Below are 20,464 nucleotides of genomic sequence, written 5' to 3'. Positions count from 1 at the left end.
CTTTGTCGTCAACGCAGTATTAGTTTATGCCAACTAAGCTGATTTTCCGGGTCAGCATTTTCGCATCATTGTATTTTAACTCTTCAAAGACAGGCCCACTACTGTGAAATGCAGGTGATCTTATTTACAGTCTTAGTGACAACACTACCAGCGCCGCCGTGTGCTATTAATGGCGCTATCTTAAATCTACAGGGCGTTACAAAAAGGTACGGCCAAACTTTCAGGCAACATTCCTCACACACAAATAAAGGAAAAATGTTATGTGGACATGTGTCCGGAAACGCTTAATTTCCATGTTAGAGCTCATTTTAGTTTAGTCACCACCATGATTTCATACGGGATACTCTACCTGTGCTGCTACAACATGTGCCTTTACAAGTACGACACAACATGTGGTTCATGCACGATGGAGCTTCTGCACATTTCAGTCAAACTGTTCGTACGCTTCTCAACAACAGATTCGGTGACCGATGGATTGGTAGAAGTGGACCAATTCCATGGCCTCCACGCTCTCCTGACCTCAACCCTCTTGACTTTCATTTATGGGGGCATTTGAAAGCTCTTGTCTACGCAAACCCGGTACCAAATGTAGAGACTCTTCGTGTTCGTATTGTGGACGGCTGTGATACAATACGCCATTCTCCAGGGCTGCATCAGCGCATCACGGATTCCGTGCGACAGAGGGTGGATGCATGTATCCTCGCTAACGGAGGACATTTTGAACATTTCCTGTAACAAAGTGTTTGAAGTCACGCTGGTACGTTCTGTTGCTGTGTGTTTCCATTCTTTGATTAATGTGATTTGAAGAGAAGTAATAAAATGAGCTCTAACATATGAAGTAAGCGTTTCCGGACACAAGTCCACATAACATATTTTCTTTCTTTGTGTGTGAGGAATGTTTCCTGAGAGTTTGGCCGTACCTTTTTGTAACACCCTGTATAGCGGTAAATTTTATTGTTGTGAGCCTGTTGCTGGATAATGCAAACTCTGCCTGACGACAAAACGTGGATTAAATAAACATCAAGTGGCTCATGTCTGAGAGACAATCAAAAACGTAATTGGTGCTCAGTTGACTGCAGGCACATACATATTTCAAGCATGACATCTTACAGAAAATAGTTACTGCCGTGAGCAGGAGAGAGAAGAAAAGGCTATTTGAATTTACCCAGCAGTCAGGCAGTCGCTTAGGTGCGCAGTTCTCGATTCCACCACGATGATATGAAAACCTTTGTTTTTGCATTTAGAGGGAGTTCTCAGCCAAATCGCTGGGGCACCGCCTCCGTGCCGCTCGTGCCCAGCCTCGGTAAGCTCCGACATGTCTGTTTCTCTCACTTGAAGTGCCGCTCTCAAGTTTGTACTTGCCGTGCTGCTAGTGTTCTCTAGTTGTGTTAGCATCACCCCTCCTTCTGTTGTGCAAATAAATTCCTCCTTTGCTTTTTCTAATCTATAGAATTAGTCTTCGGTGTAGTAGTTAATATGATCGCAAATAAACAGTGCTAATAAGACCCCTGGACTGCATGAGTCTCCGGCTGCAAGTATACTGTCAGGTTATAAAATCGGCGCCTCTCATATATGCCCTGTGATAATGTTTGGCGCTGATACAAAGCATCAACCTGCCTTCACAGGGAATTTGTCTTACTGCATACGCTGGGAAATTGCAGACTGACCCTAAACCCCCTGCCTTCCCTCTATCCCGTGTCAGGACACGACAATTATAAATGAACTAACGCATTACACTGATGTGATATTCTATACTATTTATCACACTGTCTGACGAAAAACGTGAAGCACCCAGAAGGAGAGCAGCAAACGAAATGAAACTTCACTGATCGAGAGAGTATGTGATGGTATTTCGGTGATTACAAAATAGTCAAAAAGTACGAGCCTACGTAACAGTATGACGCTGCACCCACCCTGGCCTGGTTGCACGCACTCATTCATTTGGGAAGCCATTGTATCCTCCCATGGGGTACGCTGCCCCATAAGTGATGTACAATATGTGATCAAAAGTATCCGGACATCTGGCTGAAAATGACTTCGTGGCGTTTTCCATTGGTAATGCTGGAATCCAATATGGTGTTGGCCCACCCTCAGCCTTGATGACAGCTTCCATTCTCGCAGGCATACGTTCAGTCAGGTGCTGGAAGGTATCTTGGAGAATGGCAGCCCATTCTTCACGGAGTGCTGCACTGACTAGAGGTATCGATGTCGGTCGGTGTGGCCTGGCATGAAGTCGGTGTTCCAAAACATCTCAAAGGTGTTCTATAGAACTCAGGTCGAGACTCTGTGCAGGTCAGTCCATTACAGGGATGTTATTGTCGTGTAACCACTCTGACACAGTCCATGCATTATGAACAGGTGCTCGATGGTGTTGAAAGATGCAATCGCAATCCCCGAATTGCTCTTCAACAGTGGAAAGCTAGAAGCTGCTTCAAACATCAATGTAGACTTGTGCTGTGATAGTGCCACGCAAAACAACAAGGGGTGCAAGCCCCTCCATGAAAAACACGACCACACCTTAATACAACCGCCTCCAAATTTTACTGTTGGCACTACACACGCTGTCACATGACGTTCACCGGGCCTTCGCCATACCCACACCTTGCCATACGATCGCCACATTGCGTACCGTGATTCGTCACTCTACACAAAGTTTTTCCACTGTTCAGTTGTCCCATGTTTACGCTCCTTACACCAAGTGAGGCGTCGTTTGGCATTTACCGGCGTGATGAGTGGCTTATGAACAGCCTCTCGACCATGAAATCCAAGTTTTATCGGCTCTCGCCTAACTGTCATGGCACTTGCAGTGGACCCAGATGCAGTTTGGAATTCCTGTGTATGGTCTGCCTATTACACGTTACGATCCTCTTCAACTGTCGGCTGTCTCTGTCAGTCAGCAGACGAGGTTGGCCTGTTCGCTTTTGTGCTGTACGTGTCCCTTGATGTTTCCACTTCACTATCACATCGGAAAAAGTGGACCTAGGGATGTTTAGGAGGTGGAAATCTCGCGTGCAGACGTATGACACAAGTGACATCCGATCACCTGACCACGTTCGAAACCGGCCGGTGTGGCCGTGCGGTTCTAGGCGCTTCAGTCTGGAACCGCGTGACCGCTACGGTCGCAGGTTCGAATCCTGCCTCGGGCATGGCTGTGTGTGATGTTTTTAGGTTAGTTAGGTCTAAGTACTTCTAAGTTCTAGGGGACTGATGACCACAGATGTTAAGTCCCATATTGCTCAGAGCCATTTGAACCATTTGAACCACGTTCGAAATCCGTGTTCCGCAGAGCGCCCCATTCTGCTCTATCACGATGTCTAATGACTACTGAGGTCGCTCATTCGCTCATATGGAGTACCTGACAGTATGTGGCAGCAAAATACACGTAATATGAAAAACGTATGTTTTTGGGGCTGTCCGGATACTTTTGATCACATAGTGTAATTCGTCCTTGATATCCACTGGGTCGGAGTGGACGTCCGAGCTGGTCCCATACTTATTCTATCGTGGGAAGATCTGGGGATATTGGTGGTCGCGGGAGTACCTCAACATCACGGAGATAGTTCATAAAGATATGGGCTATGTGTGTACTAGTATTGTCCTGTTGAAGGAAATGGTATCACGATAAGGTCGCATGAGCGGTAACACATGTCCATGACGTACCGTTGTGCCGCCAGAGTTCACTCGAACTCTACCAACTATGTCCTGAAATCATACGCGATTGCTCCCCACATCAAGACGCCAGAAATAGAACCACTGTGTTCCCCAGTATCTTGGAAGAATGGGTGCCCCGCCCAGGTCAAAACCATACTCACCGATAATGGTTGTTTTGAGTAGTGCATGATCACATTGCGACTCTGAACATAATGAGGCGTCATTCATCAGCATTCCATGATACCCGGTCACGTCACCACTCCAAAACTGAGCCGTCTGTATTGTGGTGTTAATGGCAGCCTACACATGAGACATGAATTCCCTAGTGCGACTTCTGCCAGTCTTCGACCAATAGAGTGGCATGAGACAGAACGTTGCAGCGGGTCCATTGCTTGCTCTCGGACCGCAGTATTTAACGAAACGTATTCTGAAGTATAAAGTAATTCCGTATAATATATTTTGTGCAACTAATTTTTTTCTTAAACAAATGTTTTAATTTGTCATGTAGTTTATCATTTCATTTGTCACATATTTTATATAAGTTAAATAGTTTTACATGGTATTTTACGGAAAAACTTCTCTGTTTTTAGTGCTAAATCACATATTACCAACTGTCATCTTTGAAAACAAATTTAGATACTCGCTAGACACACCACACTTCAAATATTTGACCTTGCACACCACACGTATTTACGCATTTACCTGACAATAGAGTAACAGCCGAAAATCGATTTGTATAACAATAAATACTATGGAATATTACACCATTGTCGTCGATTTCTCATTCATCATGTTTGATAATTATTACCTACAGTTATAGAGAGCATAATGTATATTTCAGCCGATTTTAATGGCTCGTTTTCAGTATAATTGAACAGTACGATTAGTTTCGACTTCCCTACTTCAGCAGTTCCTCCACGGCCATTTTTAGCTTAATGTCTTGCTTGTTGGAATACTTTTCCATGCATAGATTTCTGCATTATTTGTGTGAGCCAAGTCATTTGTACAAAATTTCTCTAAACATGAAGTTACTTGTTTTAACGAAATATTAATGTTGTTTTTTAGCGGTAAGATCGGTCACAAGGAGTACCAAAACGAATGTCTGTTGGGGGCATCATTTGTCTTTGTTGATAATATTCTGCGATTCACTGATAATATCTGAGTAAATGCCATGGTAAATTTTCGGCAAAAGCAGTTCTCCACAATAAGATAGGGACCGCACACGGTGGTTCGCACATAACTATCTTAATTTTACCGCCAAGTACACTTGGTTTCTCAGAAACCGTAGGTCGAGTGCTCATATTTTCGAAGTCATCGTAATTATCCCGATCAACTATGTTATAGAGACGTCCGTTCATTTACGTACTAAATGCGTCCATATGTATCTTGATGACTAGAATCGTAGTTAAGAGAGTATTTTCATTGCTTCTGTGGCTTCATTCTTCGAGAGAGTCCTACGTCTTGATTGTTTCAGGGATATAACGAGAAATATAAAAATATATGTTTCTATTTTTACAGCTTACATCGGACTGGTGAACCTGCCTTCTCGCTCACAGGCGAGCAACAGCTTCGAGGGCCAGACCGCTACGGTCAGCGGCTGGGGCCTCAATACCGACAGTAAGTACACGCGTTCTACGTAGATGGTGACTATTTTTTTAACTTTTTATTGACTCCGTCCCATCCTGAAAGTTGGTGTAAGGGAATCGAATGTTGTTAGCGGTAATACGTTTGAAAATGTGTGTCTGCATTTATTGTGTAGGTTGTCTCATGTCATACAATACGTAAAATTTTCCACGTTCTGAGTAAATTTAATGTAAACTGAGTACTGTCCTCAACGCAACAAGTTTCATAGAAGTATCTTCTGGATCACAAAATCAGTGGCGTATGAGATGTGAAACGCGCCGACAGGCTTCCAGGAAAGCAATGTACTCATACTGTGGCACAAATTAAAAGCAGATAACGCTAAGAGCTACCACATGATCAACAAGGCATGGCAATTTCATAAGTTGCTGACTGGATGCGTCCAGAGAAGAATAGAAAAGAATGTCCATCACGTAGTGCTACATAGTCAAGAGCTATTCGAAATTTACATTTGAATATCTATCTTTAAAAAATCGTCATATGTGTCAGCTGGAATATGATCTTCAGAATTATGTAGATAACCAAATGTAATACAGGGGAGACGCTTTAGTGTAATATCTATCGAAACCGCATAAAGCTAACAGAAGTTAATTTGTACAAGAATGCTACAGCTCATTAATATTGCAGCATAAATTTTTTGTGGATAAGGGAAAGACGAACCTCAATGCAAGTTCAAATTAAGAATATATAGGTGTCATTTATGAGGTTCGTGGATGAAAGTCTTGTCCTACGAGATATTTTACATACTGCGTATGTGTCCTGTTCGAGCATAGCTCTGGAAGGCCTGCAGTGCTTTATAAAGACTTGATACATATGAGTTAGTACAACGGGACAATTACCGTTTGAATATGAAGACACATGCTTAGCACTGGATCGTCTGCAAAAAGTTCGAACCAGATTTGCTACATGTGATTTATCATTTAGAAGAATTTGCTGTGGGGTAAGACACCCTTAGGGCAGAGCCGTAGGTGGTTGAGGGAAGGACATTAAAAATCCCGTAAATTATCTATATTAGTATTCGGGATTTCCGAATGGTGACACTTCCAGTGACAGTTGACTCCTAGAGCTAGGGGTGGCACTAGGCAAAATTGACATGTAATGCTTAACTTCCAAACGCTTCGAGAAAATTCCAGAAAACGTGACTTATTGTTGTTGTAATCTTCAGTGGCACCATGCTTTGATGCAGCTCTCCATGCTGCTCTATACTCTGCAAGAATCTTCTTCTCCGAATAACTACTGCAACCTACTTCCTTCTGAATCTGCTTACTCTATTCATCATTTGGTCTCTCTCTACGATTTTTATCCTCCACACTCCCATGCAGTACTAAACTGGTGATCCCTTGATGTCTCAGAACCTGTACTCTCAACTAATCTCGTCTTTTGGTCAAGTTGTGTCAACAATTTCTTGTCTCCCCAATTATATTCAGTACCTACTCATTAGTTACGTTATCTACCCATCCAATATCCAATAATTTTCTGTAGCGCCACATTTAGAAAACTTCTATTCTTTCCTTGTCTAAACTGCTTATCGTCCATGATTCACTTCCACACATGGCAACACTCAAGGCAAATACTTTCAGAAAACGCTGGCTGATGTTTAAATCTATACTCGATGTTAATAAACTTCTCTTCTTCAGAAATCCTGTCCTTGGTATTTCCAGACTATACTTTATATCCTCCCTACTTCTGCATTCCTCAGTTATTTTGCTTCCCAAATAGCAAAACTCATCTACTAGTCTAATTTCCTTAGCATTACGTGATTTAATTCGACAACATTTCATTAACCTTGTTTTGCCTTTCTTGATGTTCATTTCATATTCTCCTTTCAAGACAATGTCCATTCCGTTCAACTGGTCAAGTAATTTGCTGTCTCTGACAGTATTACAACATTAATGGTAGACTTCAAGGTTTTTATTTCTTCTGCCTGGATATTAATTCCTACTCCAAATTTTTCTTTTATTTCCTTTACTGCTTGCTCAATATACAAATTGAATAACGTCGGGGATAGGCTGAAAAACTGTCTCACTCCCTTCTCAACTACTGCTATCCTTTCATGCCCCTCTACTGTTATTACTGCCTTCTGTTTTCTTTTGTAAATAGCCTTTCGCTCCCAGTATTTTGTTCCTGCTACCTTCAGAATTTTAAGGAGAGTATTCCAGTCAATATCGTCAAAAACTTCGCCTTAGTCTACAAATACTATAATCGTAGGTTCGTCTTTCCTTAACCTTTCTTGTAAGTCATACGGTCAGTACTGCCTCGCGTGTTCCTACATTTCTCCAGGATCCAAACTGATCTTTACCGAGGTCGGTTTCTTCCAGTTTTTCCATTATTGTGTAAGGAATCCGTGTTGGTATTCTGCAGCCATGACATGAAACTGATAGGTCGGTTATTTTCACACCTGTCAGTAACTGCTTTCTTTCAAATTATTACATTCTTCTTGAAGTCTGACGGTATTTCATCTGTCTCATGCATCTTTAACACTAGATGGAAGAGTTTTGTAATGGATGACTGTCCCAAGGCTATCAGAAGTTCTGACGGAATATCCTCTACTACCGGGGTCTTGTTTCGACTTACCTCTTTCAGAGCTGTGTCAAGTTCTCGCAGTATCATATCTCCCATCTCAACTTCAACTACGTCCACTTCCATTTCTGTAACATTGCTTTCACGTTTATCTCCCTTGTACAGACCTTCTATGTACCCCATCAATCTTCCAGCTTTCCCTTTTATGCTTAGCACTGGTTTCGCATCTGAGCTCTTTATATTCGTACAGATGCTTCTTTTTATCTGTAATGGCCTCTTTAACTTTCCTGTAGACGGTATCTATTATTCCCGTAATGAAATAGGCTTCTAAATACTTACATTTGTCCTCTAGCCATACCTGCTTAGCCATTTTGCACTCCCTGCCAATCTAATATTTTAGAGTTTTGTATTCCCTTTCGCCTCCTTCATTTGCTGAATTTTTATATTTTCTTCTTCATCAATTATATTCAATATCTCTTGTGTTATCCATGGATTTCACTAGGGTTTGTCTTTTTACGTATTTGATTCTCTGCTGCTATTTCATCTCTTAAAGTTATACATTCGTCTTCTACTGTATTCCTTTCCCCTGATCTAGCTATCCGTCGCCTAATACTCCCTCTGAAACTCTCAGCAACCTTTGGTTTTTCCAACTTATTCAGATCCCATATCCTTACTTTCCTACCTTTTTCCAATACCTTCAGTTTTAATCTACAGTTCGCAGCCAATAAGTTGTGGTCAGAGTCTACATCTGCCCCTGGAAATGTTTTACAGATTAAAACCTGATTCCTAAATCTGTCTTGTCATTACATACTCAATCTGAAACCTCCCGGTGTCTCCAGGGCTCTTCCACGTTAGCAATCTTCTTTTGTGATTCTTAAACCAAGTGTTAGCGACGAATAAATTATGCTCTGTACAAAACACCACCAAACGGCTTCCTCTTTCATTCCTTTTCCCCTGTCCATATTCACCTGCTGTTTTTCCTTCTCTTCCTGCTTTCGAATTCATGTACCCCAACACTATTAAATTTTCGTCTGAATAACTTCTTTTATCTCGTCATACATTTCTTCAATTTCTGCTTCTTCTGCTGAGCTAGTCGATATATAAACAACTTCTACAGTGGTGGGTGTGGGCTCCGTGTCTATCTTGGATACAATAATGCGTTTACTATGCTGCTCATAGGAGCTTACCCGGATTCCTACTATCTTATTCACTGTGAAACCCACTCCTGCAGTACCCTTATTTCACTTTTTATTTATAACCCCGTATTCAACGCACCAGAATTCTTGTGCCTCCTGTCATTGTACTTCACTAATTCCCGGTATATCTAACTTCAACCGATCCATTTCCCTTTTTAAATTTTCTAACATACCTGACCGATTCAGCGCTCTGACATTCCACGCACCGATTCGTATAATATTCTCCTGATGGTGACATCCTCCTGAGTAGTCTTCGCCCGGAGATCTGAATGGCGGACTATTTTACCTCCGAAATATTTTACCGGAGCTGTATGAGCACGGGAAAAATTACAGCCGTTCGCAGTACTAGCACAGCACGACCGTTTAGGTTGATGTTACAATGCCAGATCGGCCAATCATCCAGACAGTTGCCCCTGCAACTACTGAAAAGGCTACTGCCGCTCTTCAGGAACCAAACATTTATCTGGCCTCTCAACAGATACCCCTCCGTTGTGGTTGCACCTGCGCTACGGCCATCTGTATCGCTGAGGCATGCAAGCCTCCCCACCGATGCCAAGGTCCATGGTTCACTGGGTGATATGACTTATTATCCCGATAAAACTGTGGAACCAGGACGTCCCCTAGTAATCCTTTGGGTGGGGTGACACGCTTTTTCCTATCTTTTTTAGGGTTTCATTCATCAGTCTGTAAAAGAGGAATCCTTATAGCATTGTCTTGTTGTCTGTCTGTCGTTCCGCATCCTAAGATACATTTTTGTCTGGAATGGATAGATGTATCAAGTTGAAATTTATGTCACATACTAAGATCTACTGTCCGTCGGCGGTGTAAAACATTTACACTTGCAAGTCAAAGAAATCAGAATATGTGGCCATTTATGTCATAGATTTAATATTCGTAGACTCACTCATCAAAACCTTAGGGCTACTTCCCGTTGACCTAGAAACATGAAATTTGGCAAGAAGCAAGGTTTCACAGTACAAATAAAGAAAAAATCCTAAAATTGTTAAACTGTAGTTATATCACATACAAAATATCTTTTTGTCCGTATAGCGTACGTTGTATTCACCATCCGTTGAAAAGATAATAGAAAAATATGACTGCATGCAATATAAAATGTGGGTCGTTTATTTTCTTTCTGAAACGTTGTTACAAGTTAACCACTTGTGTGGGTTATTTTGCATGATGCCATCAGTGGTATTAGTAGTGCATTCATCACTATCTGACTCTGGCTTTGTTTTTCGCGACAACATTGAGGTTCTCTGGGCATGAAAAATTGATTTAATTGGTCCTTTCATATATATCTATTCCTTACCTAATGTATTCAGAGTAAGAATAGGGACAAAACCTAGTTAAACGAGAAAAAAGAATTTTATTAATGAATATTTAACAATAAAATAAAAATGAAAGTGCAAAACACACAACATGGAGTCCTAACAAATATTGAATTATACATTCTACTATCTACACTATCCAAGACTGGCACAACACCTAGCGGTCAAAACGCGTCCCCTGTTATGATCGTTAAGAACACTGCAAATGTTGATACTGTAACCCTTTTTTTGGTTCTAACCACCACCTAAGCTGGAGTAGACAACGAAAAACTCAGAGACGAATTAGTGGGACTGCACTTATGGGAATTTACTCTTCCCTATATTTCTTCGATTAGCAAATATCACCCAAGTGATCAGAAAAGTGTCGATCTTCCGCGTCCTAGAACACTGGCGGCGCCGTGGAGATGCAGTGTGACGTCCAGAAAATAAATACGGCTACACTATGGACGTATGATTGAGTCGGAATACTCCTATGAGTGAAGATACTCAGTTATCGCAGTCGCTTACGAGACTCTGCAGTCTGCTTGTCAACACTGGCTAGGAACAGAAGTGTGTCTCTAGTGCACGAACGTAAATGAAAACTTCTCAATACGAACAGCGCCACAATAAAGTACCAAACTGTTAACACATTAACAACATCTCCCTAAAATTTGGGGAAACAAGGTGGACAGATCACAAAACGTTACAACTCTAACCACATTCGTATCAATGTCACTTAAAACGGAGGGCAGAACTGCTGGCAAATCTTCCGCTGCCCTCTGGCCCGAAGATAAACCACAGTCTAACAGAATGTGGCGCACAGTGATCTGTACACCATAAGCGCCACACACTGGAGGGTCGTCGCGCTGGAGCAAGAAGCCAGACGTGAGAGGACTGTGGCCTACGCGAAGACGAGCAAGGAGAAGCTCACCCCGTCTTCGTGGCTCGAACACCGCCGCGTAGTGCGCTTTACTAGACGCAGCAGATTACCTGTCACTTCCAGTTACTCCCATCGCGGCACGACTCTGTACCTCAACAGCGAGGCGATAGTGTGCGAGGGGACGTCACAGTGAAATAATCGAGGATCACGACATGCCTCCTTCGCTGCTACATCTGCGCTTTCGTTCCACGCAATATTCATGTGCCTTGGTACCAAGCAAAAAAACCTCCCTCCACAGCCATTGTACTTAGAGGAAGGTGTCTTGTATATTCTGTCCTACTTTCTCTGCTGGGTACAAGCATTATAGAGAATGACGATCGCTCAGAGAAACTAAATAGACAAGAAATTTTGCACTTGAAGCAGCACCTCATCTGCTCCAATGCCTGCAAGATCGTATGAAATTCAACGTTGAAGGCAGTTAAGTCCCGAGGCTGCCGGACCTAGAGGACTCGATCTACAGGGCAACCAACGCAGTCCTGTTTCGATGAATCCGCAAAGACATCTGTAGAGTTGTGTTGCCGAGTTTGCAGTGTCATAAAATAATGTGGTTAAAAACATATGCTGGAGTGAAAACAGTCCTGTACGGCACTAAATCTAAAATTGTTCTGGGCCTCTGCAGTAACCGTGGTGGCGATCGGATAAAACCCTGGATTTGTGGTTGTACATGCTCCATACGTAGTGACTGCAGCACAAGCCGCGCACGGATGCCAAATGGTCATTGCGCTCGTGGGCGATTGGAGAGAATGTGTAATCAGTAACCAAAAGTCGCCAAAACATCACTACAACTGCAAATGCAATCATGTTTTGTATATCTGGTTCCAAACTTCCTGCCCGTTTGACCCACATGTGCAGACTGGTTGTAATTGCATGTTAATCGATACATACCAGACCGACTATATTTACCAGCGTCGGTATTATGTCTTCCAAGTCTCTTGTGTATTGTGTTGTTTTTTCGATATCTTTAGCATACTGCCTAGTCAGATGCTGTAAGTCATTAAGTGCCTTTTGTTACTTACTATTTGCTGACAGTATGTGAGTAATGTTGCCTATCTCCCTCTCTCCATCCCTCCACACCCTCCCTCTCTCCCTCCCTCCCTCTCTCCCTCCCTCCCTCTCTCTCTTTCTGTGCTTGTGTTTGTGTATGTGTTTTATGTCTGTTGTGTTACGTGTTCGCTGTTTTTGTATTTTCTTGTTACGTGTTCGCTGTTTTTGTATTTTCTTTTATTTATTTTTTCTGCTGGCTTTGCATCGTACCGATTCTCCTGTGCAGTTCATTTTATCACGTTCAGTTCTTCTGTGTAGTCACGTTTCTTCATAGATGTACTGTTCAGTTTGTATAATAATTATTTGAAACTGGCTTCTTTGTAAGTTATGGAGTGATTCGATTGATTTTGAAGGCTTGCGCTGGTGCTTATAGATTTCATATAAATTTCGACCTCAGCCTTATTGTTTCTCTTGTGTATGGAGAGGTTTAAGACATTAAGCTTTTGATTTGTTTGCGTGTCAATGGTGATTCGTATTTGTAGGTGGATAGTGTTTATGTCATTATAAAGTTTTTTCCTACGAGAGTGTGATTCATCTTTTAGGCAAATTATATCAGATATATACGCTCACCCTGTAAAAATAAATTCTCTTCCCCATACTCAAGATCATTCACTCTACTAGCTACCCATAACTCTCTCACTTCCACCTCTCTCTCTCTCTCTCTCTCTCTCTCTCTCTCTCTCTCTGTCTGTCTGTCTTTGTGTCTGTCTCTGTCTCGTTTCGCACGCGCGTGCTCACACACCCACACACCCACACACACACACACACACACACACACACACACACACATGACATAAGAATCACGAACGTCAACGAAGCACGTCACGCCCAAAGAAATGAGCACTACACAGCCACAAAACGTGAAATGGCGGTAGAAACTCTGAGCTTGGTAAACGAATCATACAAAATGCATGTGTAACGACAGCAGTAAAGGACATCACGCAGAATCCGCAGCTTTGAAGCATTATATCAAACTAAAGGGGGATCGGTGGATCACTGTTGTCAGCTGCAGCGGGATGTTACGCGGAATCAGCGCCGACGAGCGAAAGTAGAACGACACTTGTCGCTATTGATTCCGCGTAACGTCCCGCTGCAGCTGACAAAAGTGATCCCCTTTTAAGTTAAAAAATAACTTCGTTTATACGACACAAACGAGGTAAAAACCACTTCAACTTAGAAAAACCGCAACACGCCAAATAACTCGATATATATCGATTTCCCAGTCGGAATAAACAACAAACAAAGAAAATAAAAAGCCGTTTCGTTGTTTGCAGATGAAAGTTGTAGATTGTACAGTAGATTTAAAGCTACCGCCATACGCAATTTGTAGCTTCGCGCCGGCCGCGGTGGTCTCGCGGTTCTAGGCGCGCAGTCCGGAACCGTGGGACTGCTACGGTCGCAGGTTCGAATCCTGCCTCGGGCATGGATGTGTGTGATGTCCTTAGGTTAGTTAGGTTTAAGTAGTTCTAAGTTCTAGGGGACTGATAACCACAGCAGTTGAGTCCCATAGTGCTCAGAGCCATTTGAACCATTTTGTAGCTTCGCGTGAGGTATGTAAACACATGTACATATTTATGTTATTTCCAAATTTACTATAAAACTAAAATCTTTATGCATACGGTAAATGAATAACTCCTAATGTCTCAACTCTGTGATATACACACATAAAAAAAAAAAAAGTTTTGCGTCACCTCGATTCCGAGAGTTCCGGAACCTGTACAGAAAATTGGAATAGTGCTCGACATAAACAACATTTCTGCCCTTGTTATTGTTCATGAAAACCACACACTGCATGTTGCACCACCATGCAGCGCGACCTCCAGAGGTGGTGGTTCAGATTCCTGTACACACCGTCATCTGTGATACCCAGTAGCACATTCTCGTGCATTGATGCATGCCTGTGTTCGTCGTATCATACTATCCACAAGTTCATCAAGGCACTGTTGATCCAGATTTTCCCACTCCTCAACGGCGATTCGGCGTATATCCCCCAGAGTGGTTCACGTCGTCCATAAACAGCCATTTTCAATCTATACCTAACACGTTCGATAGGTTTCGTACGTGGAGAACATGCTGGCCACACTACTCGAGCGATGTCGTTATCCCGAAGGAAGTCATTCACAAGCTGTGCATGATTCAAGTGGCTCTGAGCACTATGGGACTTAACTTCTAAGGCCATCAGTCCCCTAGAACTTAGAACTACTTAAACCTAACTAACCTACGGACATCGCACACATCCACGAACGAGGCAGGATTCGAACCTGCGACCGTAGCGGTCGCGCGGTTCCGGACTGTAGCGCCAATGATGCGCATGATGCGGGCGCCAATTGTCGTCCATGAAGACGAATGCCTTGCCAGTATGCTGCCGATATGGTTACACTATCTGTCTGAGGATGGCATTCACGTATGGTACAAACCGTTACGGCACCATCAATGACCACCAGCGGCGTACGTCCACCCCACATAATGCCACCCCAAAACAGCAGCGAAATTCCACCTTGCTGCACTCGCTAGACAGTGTGTCTAAGGCATTCAGCCTGACCGCGTTGTCTCCAAACGCGTCTCCGACGATTGTCTGGCTGAAGGCATTTGCGACAGTCATCGATGAAGAGAACGATATGCCTATCCTGAGCGGTCCATTCGGCATGTTGCTGAGCCCATCTATACCGCGCTGCATCGTGTCGTGGTTACGAAGATGGACCTCACCATGGACGTCGGGAGAGAAGGTGTGCATCATGCAGCCTATTGCGCAAAGTTTGAGTCTAACATGACGTCCTTTGGCTGCACAAAAAGCATTATTCAACTTGGTGGTGTTGCTGTCAGGGTTTCTCAGAGCCATAATCAGTAGGTAGCGGTCATCCAGTGAGTAGTAGCCCTTGGGCGACTTGAGCGAGGCATGTCATCAACAGTTCCTGTCTCTCTGTATCTCCTCCATGTCCGAACAACATCGCTTTGGTTCTCTCCGAGACGCCTAGACACTTCCCTTGTTGAGACCCCTTCCTGGCACAAAGTAACAATGCGGACCCGATCGAACCACGGTATTGACCGACTAGGCATGGTTGAACTACAGACAACACGAGCCGTGTACCTCCTTCCTGGTGGAATGACTGGAACGTATCGGCTGTCGAACCTCCTCCGTCTAATAGGTGATGCTTATGCATGGTTGTTTACATCTTTGGGTGGGTTTAGAGACGTCTCTGTACAGTTAAAGGGACTGTGTCTGTGATACAATATCCACAGTCAACGTCTGTCTTCAGGAGTTCTATGAACCGGGTTGATGCAAAAATTTTTCGATGTGTGTATGTCTCAACTCTGTGATGTATGTAAACTAATGAAAAACGATTGACACTTAACAACCGCTCCTTTTACAAATCTATATACATTTGTACCAGAAGTTCAAATAATCCACCTGAGAGGTTAATATGGAACAACAGTTTTTCAGAAAGAAAATAAACAATAATCCACTGAAGATAGCACAAAAGTGCTGAAACATTTTTGGGTAAAAGAACTATAAAGCAGTGTCTTGAATAACGCGGAATTCGTCTCCAGTTTTTCTTCCAGCACCCAAATAAGAACTGCAACATCCACAAGATCACTACACAGTCAACGTCTTTCAGTTTTCTTAATTCTTCACTGCCACATTAACATTGCCCTCTTGAACTTTTGGGTTTACGGAGGATTTTTGCTGTCTGCTTCAGCACTTCTTCGTATTCTGAGAGCTTATCTCTTGTTTTGTCAATGTACAATGTTTTACTAGCTACTTTTATTCGGCAGACTGCCTTATCACTGTCTTCAGTCCACCAAGCATGTTTACATCTCCTTTGTAACGCTGTTATTTCCTTTTCTGTAGGTACGTATTTTTTCAGGTATCATGCTAGATTTCTGTTTTCCTCTGCTGTAGCAGCTTTTGAAAATTAGCTATGCCTGAGCTTTTTCAGAGTCGTTTCTTATAACTTTATTCATAGGCAGCGTTTTCTTATTTACTGATAGGTGGTGGTTGTTGGGATGATTAAGGGGGACTAAACAGTCCCCCATTTAATGATAGAAGTCTAACCTTACACGGGTCAGGAAGTGATAAATAGGAAATTTGTGGTAAGTTCCTTTGGGACCAAACTGCTAAGGTCATCGGTCCCTAGGCAATTACATTCATTATCTTATCTGTTACCCAAGGATTTCTATTATCCCTCGTCTTTTTACCTACTTGGTCCTCTGCTACCTTCACTATTTCGTCTCTCAAAGCTACCCATTCTTCTTATGGAGTATTTCTTCCCCCCATTCCTGTAAATCGTTCACTAATGCTCTCCCTGAAGCTCTCTGCAACCTCTGGTTCTTTCAGTTTATCCAGGTCCCATATCCTTAAATTCCCAACTTTTTGCAGTTTCTTCAATTTTAATCTACAGTTCATAACCAGTAGATTGTGGTCAGAGTCCACATCTGTCCCTGGAAATGTCTTACAATTTAAATCTGGTTCCTGAATCTCTGTCTTACCATTATATAATCCATCTGAGACCTTCCAGTATCTCCAGGCTTCTTCCATGTATACAACCTTCTTTTGTGATTCTGGAACTAAGTGTTAGCTATGTTTAAGATATGCTCTGTGCAAAATTCTACCAGGCGGCTTTCTTTTTCATTCCTTAAGCCCATTCCACATTCACCTACAACGTTTCCTTCTCTTCCTTTACCTACTATCTAGTTAAAGTTACTCATGACTATTAAATTTTCGTCTCCCTTCACTATCTGAATAAGTTCTTTTATCTCAGCATACATTTCATCAATCTCTTCGTCATCTGCGGAACCAGTTGGTGTATAAAGTTGTACTACTGTGGTAGACGTGGGCCTCGTAAATATCTTGGCCACAATAATGCGTTCACCGTGCTGTTTGTAGTAGCTTACCCGCATTCCTATTTTCCTATTCATTATTGAACCTACTCCTGCTTTACCCCTATTTGATTTTGTGTTCATAACCCTGTATTCACCTGACCAGAAGTCTTCCTCCTCCTGCCACTGAACTTCACTAATTGCCACTATATCTAACTTTAACCGATCCATTTCCCTTTTTAAATTTTCTAACCTACTTGCCCGATTACGAGATATGACATTCCACGCTCCGACCCGTAGAACGCCAGTTTCCTTTCTCCTGATAACAACGTCCTCCCGAGTAGTCCTCGCCCGGAGATCCGAATAGGGGACCATTCCAACTCCGGAATATTTTAGCCAACAGGACGCCATCATCATTTAACCACACAGTAAAGCTGCATGTCCTCGAGAAAAATTACGGCTGTAGTTTCCCCTTGCTTTCAGCCGTTCGCAGTACCAGTACAACAAGGCCGTTTTGGTTAGTGTTACAAGGTCAGACTGTTGCCCCTGCAACTACTGAAAAGGCTGCTGCCCCTCTTCAGGAACCACACGTTTGTCTGACCTCTCAACAGATACCCCTCCGTTGTGATTGCACCTACGGTACAGCTATCTGTATCGCTGAGGCACGCAACCCTCCCCACCAACGGCAAGGTCAATGGCTCATGGTCTTTTTTTTCATGTAGTTCAATAATTGTCACCCTGTACACGCCTCAATAAATGCAAGTATTATTTGGCACTTGTTACCCTAATAAAAGTTTACAACGAAGCTATGTATGTGAAGAGAAACATGTAATACAAAACACATAGAACATGTTTAATGTTCGGCCTACTAGTTGCATTACATTATCTGTGTAATTCCGTAACGTAACATGATAAAGTACATTCTTGGAAACTGAACATTCGCACATCTAGTGAAGCTGTCACTCATGGAAGCATTGAGGGGTACACGAGGCCGTGTTGTTTGTTTCCAGACGGTGTCATCCCAGACACGCTTCAGTACACAACACTGAACGTCATGTCCAACACGCAATGCAGCCAGTACTTCGGCGGTCCCATCTACGACTTCACACTCTGCGCCGTCGGTTCCAGCGGACAGAGCACCTGCAACGTAAGTACCTACAGTCACAGATATTGATTCCACACGGTAACTGAAGTGACCGAGTAGTCCGACCACCAAGAGTACCATGTCCAGTCGGGACAGTGCGTCGATTCTGGGACAGAAATCAAAAGAACTAGTGAACACCATCACTCAGCGTAATATTGTATTACACTTAACTTTGGTACAAAGTGTCCTTGTTGAAATCCGTATAAAAGTCTTCAGCAAAGCAGGGACAAGTTATCATATTACTAGTTCGCTACATAGAAATAAGCGTACTGAAAGTCTTGATGCCAGTTTGATGCACTACTTTCGTAGAGAAAGTTACGACTGCAGTATAACTATCGTCGACTGCTGCTAACCCGAGCTATTCGACAACTGGGTAACAACTATGCAAGAACTTGGCTACAACTCGGCAGGAACTGGCTAGAGCTACAGTCGAGCAGTCTCTTACTAAGGTGATCTTTGTCGCCGGTGGCGCCTAAGCTCAGGGTGCGTGGTACTCGTGCGTCCGTTGGCAGGGCGGCGAAGGTTGCGTCGCTGTCGCTGCCAGGAACCTCGATGCCTCTCTTTGTGAGGGCGCATGCTTCTATGGCAAAATTTTTATTGTTGGTAGAACTCAGCACCGTTTTGAACTCTGTTCGTAGCCTTCTGTCCATCGAATTATTCCTGGAGATTATGCTATAGAGGGGCGGAAAACCGTCCACAACTGTAGCCTATGATGTCCTAGTCTCACAATTGCGTGATGCTCGTCTATATTGAATGCCATCGCCTCTGCCTTGGTCTCGCTGATATGAAGGTATTCTAGGAGCTGATTCCCACACGTTGCATCTGTTCTGAACTTCTTCTTCTGATTTGCCTCAGATCGTGATATCATCTGCAAATCCAACTGCATTAATTTCAATAAAACTTTTCTGGTTGTTCTTTATTCCGACGCCCATAAAAGTGATGAACAGTAGTGGAGACAGTGCACTGCGTATCTGTACTCTGTTCATGGTCTAAAATCATCCACCGAATGATTCACAATACCGAATTACTAACGATCCTCGGAATACTTCACAACATTCATCGTTCATGAAAAGCTGATGCTGCACCCTCGGTGTCTAAAGATATTAACAACATTTCCGAATCTGATATACTTTTGTTCGCACGATGCCGAGCTGATGTTATTCACGGTAGGAGTTTGCCCTGCCTTATAGGCTACAATGTGTGTGAAGCTAAACGTACTGCAGAACTTCCATAATGTGAACGAACCACGAAATTAAGTTCATCTAGGGGTTAACGATACGGAAGGTTCTCTACAGGGTATTTCTGTGGTGAGGATGCATACTGTTATCCGTGGTAAAGAAAGAGAAATGTATCAATTTCAGGTATTGCACTTCGGTACGGAAACAACTAAGGAAAAAGGCGTAAGTGTAAATGCCAAATTTCATTTTACCAATTATGGTCTGCTGACGATGATAAAAATTTGGGGTCTCCCAGATTATGTGCTGACATCACTTTGTTGCACAAAGAAGCGAGTATTCTTACATATCCTCTTCTGTGTTTCGTCAGCAGAGAAGCAATGAGAGACGAATGTCCCATACACAAGATTATTTACATGCCCTCTAAAGAAATAATGAACTGCAATCAAGTAATATGAACAAAGTCAAACTAAATAAACCTTCTCGTCCTTCTTAGGTATACAAAAGCAAGATGTGGAACACGAGCAGACGTGCCAGTCTTTACGTAATTAATCGATGTATTATATCGTAAAAAGATCGATTTGCAGGTGTGTCGTTGCATTTATAGGCTTATTGCATAACATGTTTGACTTCGAACCTATTAACTCATACGTTTTTGACCAGAGCACGACATTTAAAATTCGATGTATTTCCGTTGTCCATCATCACTGGTAATCTGTACCATCATCACAGTCAGAACCTGTAGAGGATATTTTCAGACTTCCATAACACTTCACAATAAGGAATGAGTATCTAGCTCAAGCAAAGGCATTCATGTACATAGAAACCAACGATTGTCAGTGTGAACGCGGTTTGATATGACAGCGGATCGAAAAGGGAAATAAGATATTTGCTTGGGAAACCTTGACTCGGCACAGTTCTACACCATCTGATCAAAAACAAACCGGTTCAAATGGCTCTGAGTACTATGGGACTTAACATCTGAGGTCATCAGTCCCCTAGAACTTAGAACTACTTAAACCTAA

The 20,464-nt window shown here is 42.7% G+C and overlaps 2 protein-coding genes across 6 annotated transcripts in view; both read left to right on the top strand.

Annotated features, from left to right (window-relative positions):
• Nucleotides 1–20,464, top strand: part of LOC126236700 (brachyurin-like) — a 245,556-nt gene that overhangs the window by 29,264 nt on the left and 195,828 nt on the right. The window lies entirely within an intron of this gene.
• Nucleotides 1–20,464, top strand: part of LOC126236697 (brachyurin-like) — a 173,885-nt gene that overhangs the window by 146,197 nt on the left and 7,224 nt on the right. For 2 of the 5 annotated variants that reach the window (XM_049946202.1, XM_049946206.1), the window contains exons 5-6: nt 5,170–5,268; nt 18,131–18,267. The exons of 2 other annotated variants lie outside the window; for them this stretch is intronic. In XM_049946202.1, the coding sequence (XP_049802159.1) occupies nt 5,170–5,268; nt 18,131–18,267 (236 nt within the window). The remainder of the gene's footprint in view (nt 1–5,169; nt 5,269–18,130; nt 18,268–20,464) is intronic. One more of the 5 variants, XM_049946203.1, reaches the window with a different exon arrangement.

The sequence above is a fragment of the Schistocerca nitens genome, chromosome 2 (genome assembly GCF_023898315.1).
Source record: "Schistocerca nitens isolate TAMUIC-IGC-003100 chromosome 2, iqSchNite1.1, whole genome shotgun sequence".
In the NCBI taxonomy this organism is placed as follows: Eukaryota; Metazoa; Arthropoda; class Insecta; order Orthoptera; family Acrididae; genus Schistocerca; species Schistocerca nitens.
This window is presented reverse-complemented; position numbering and strand designations above follow the sequence as displayed.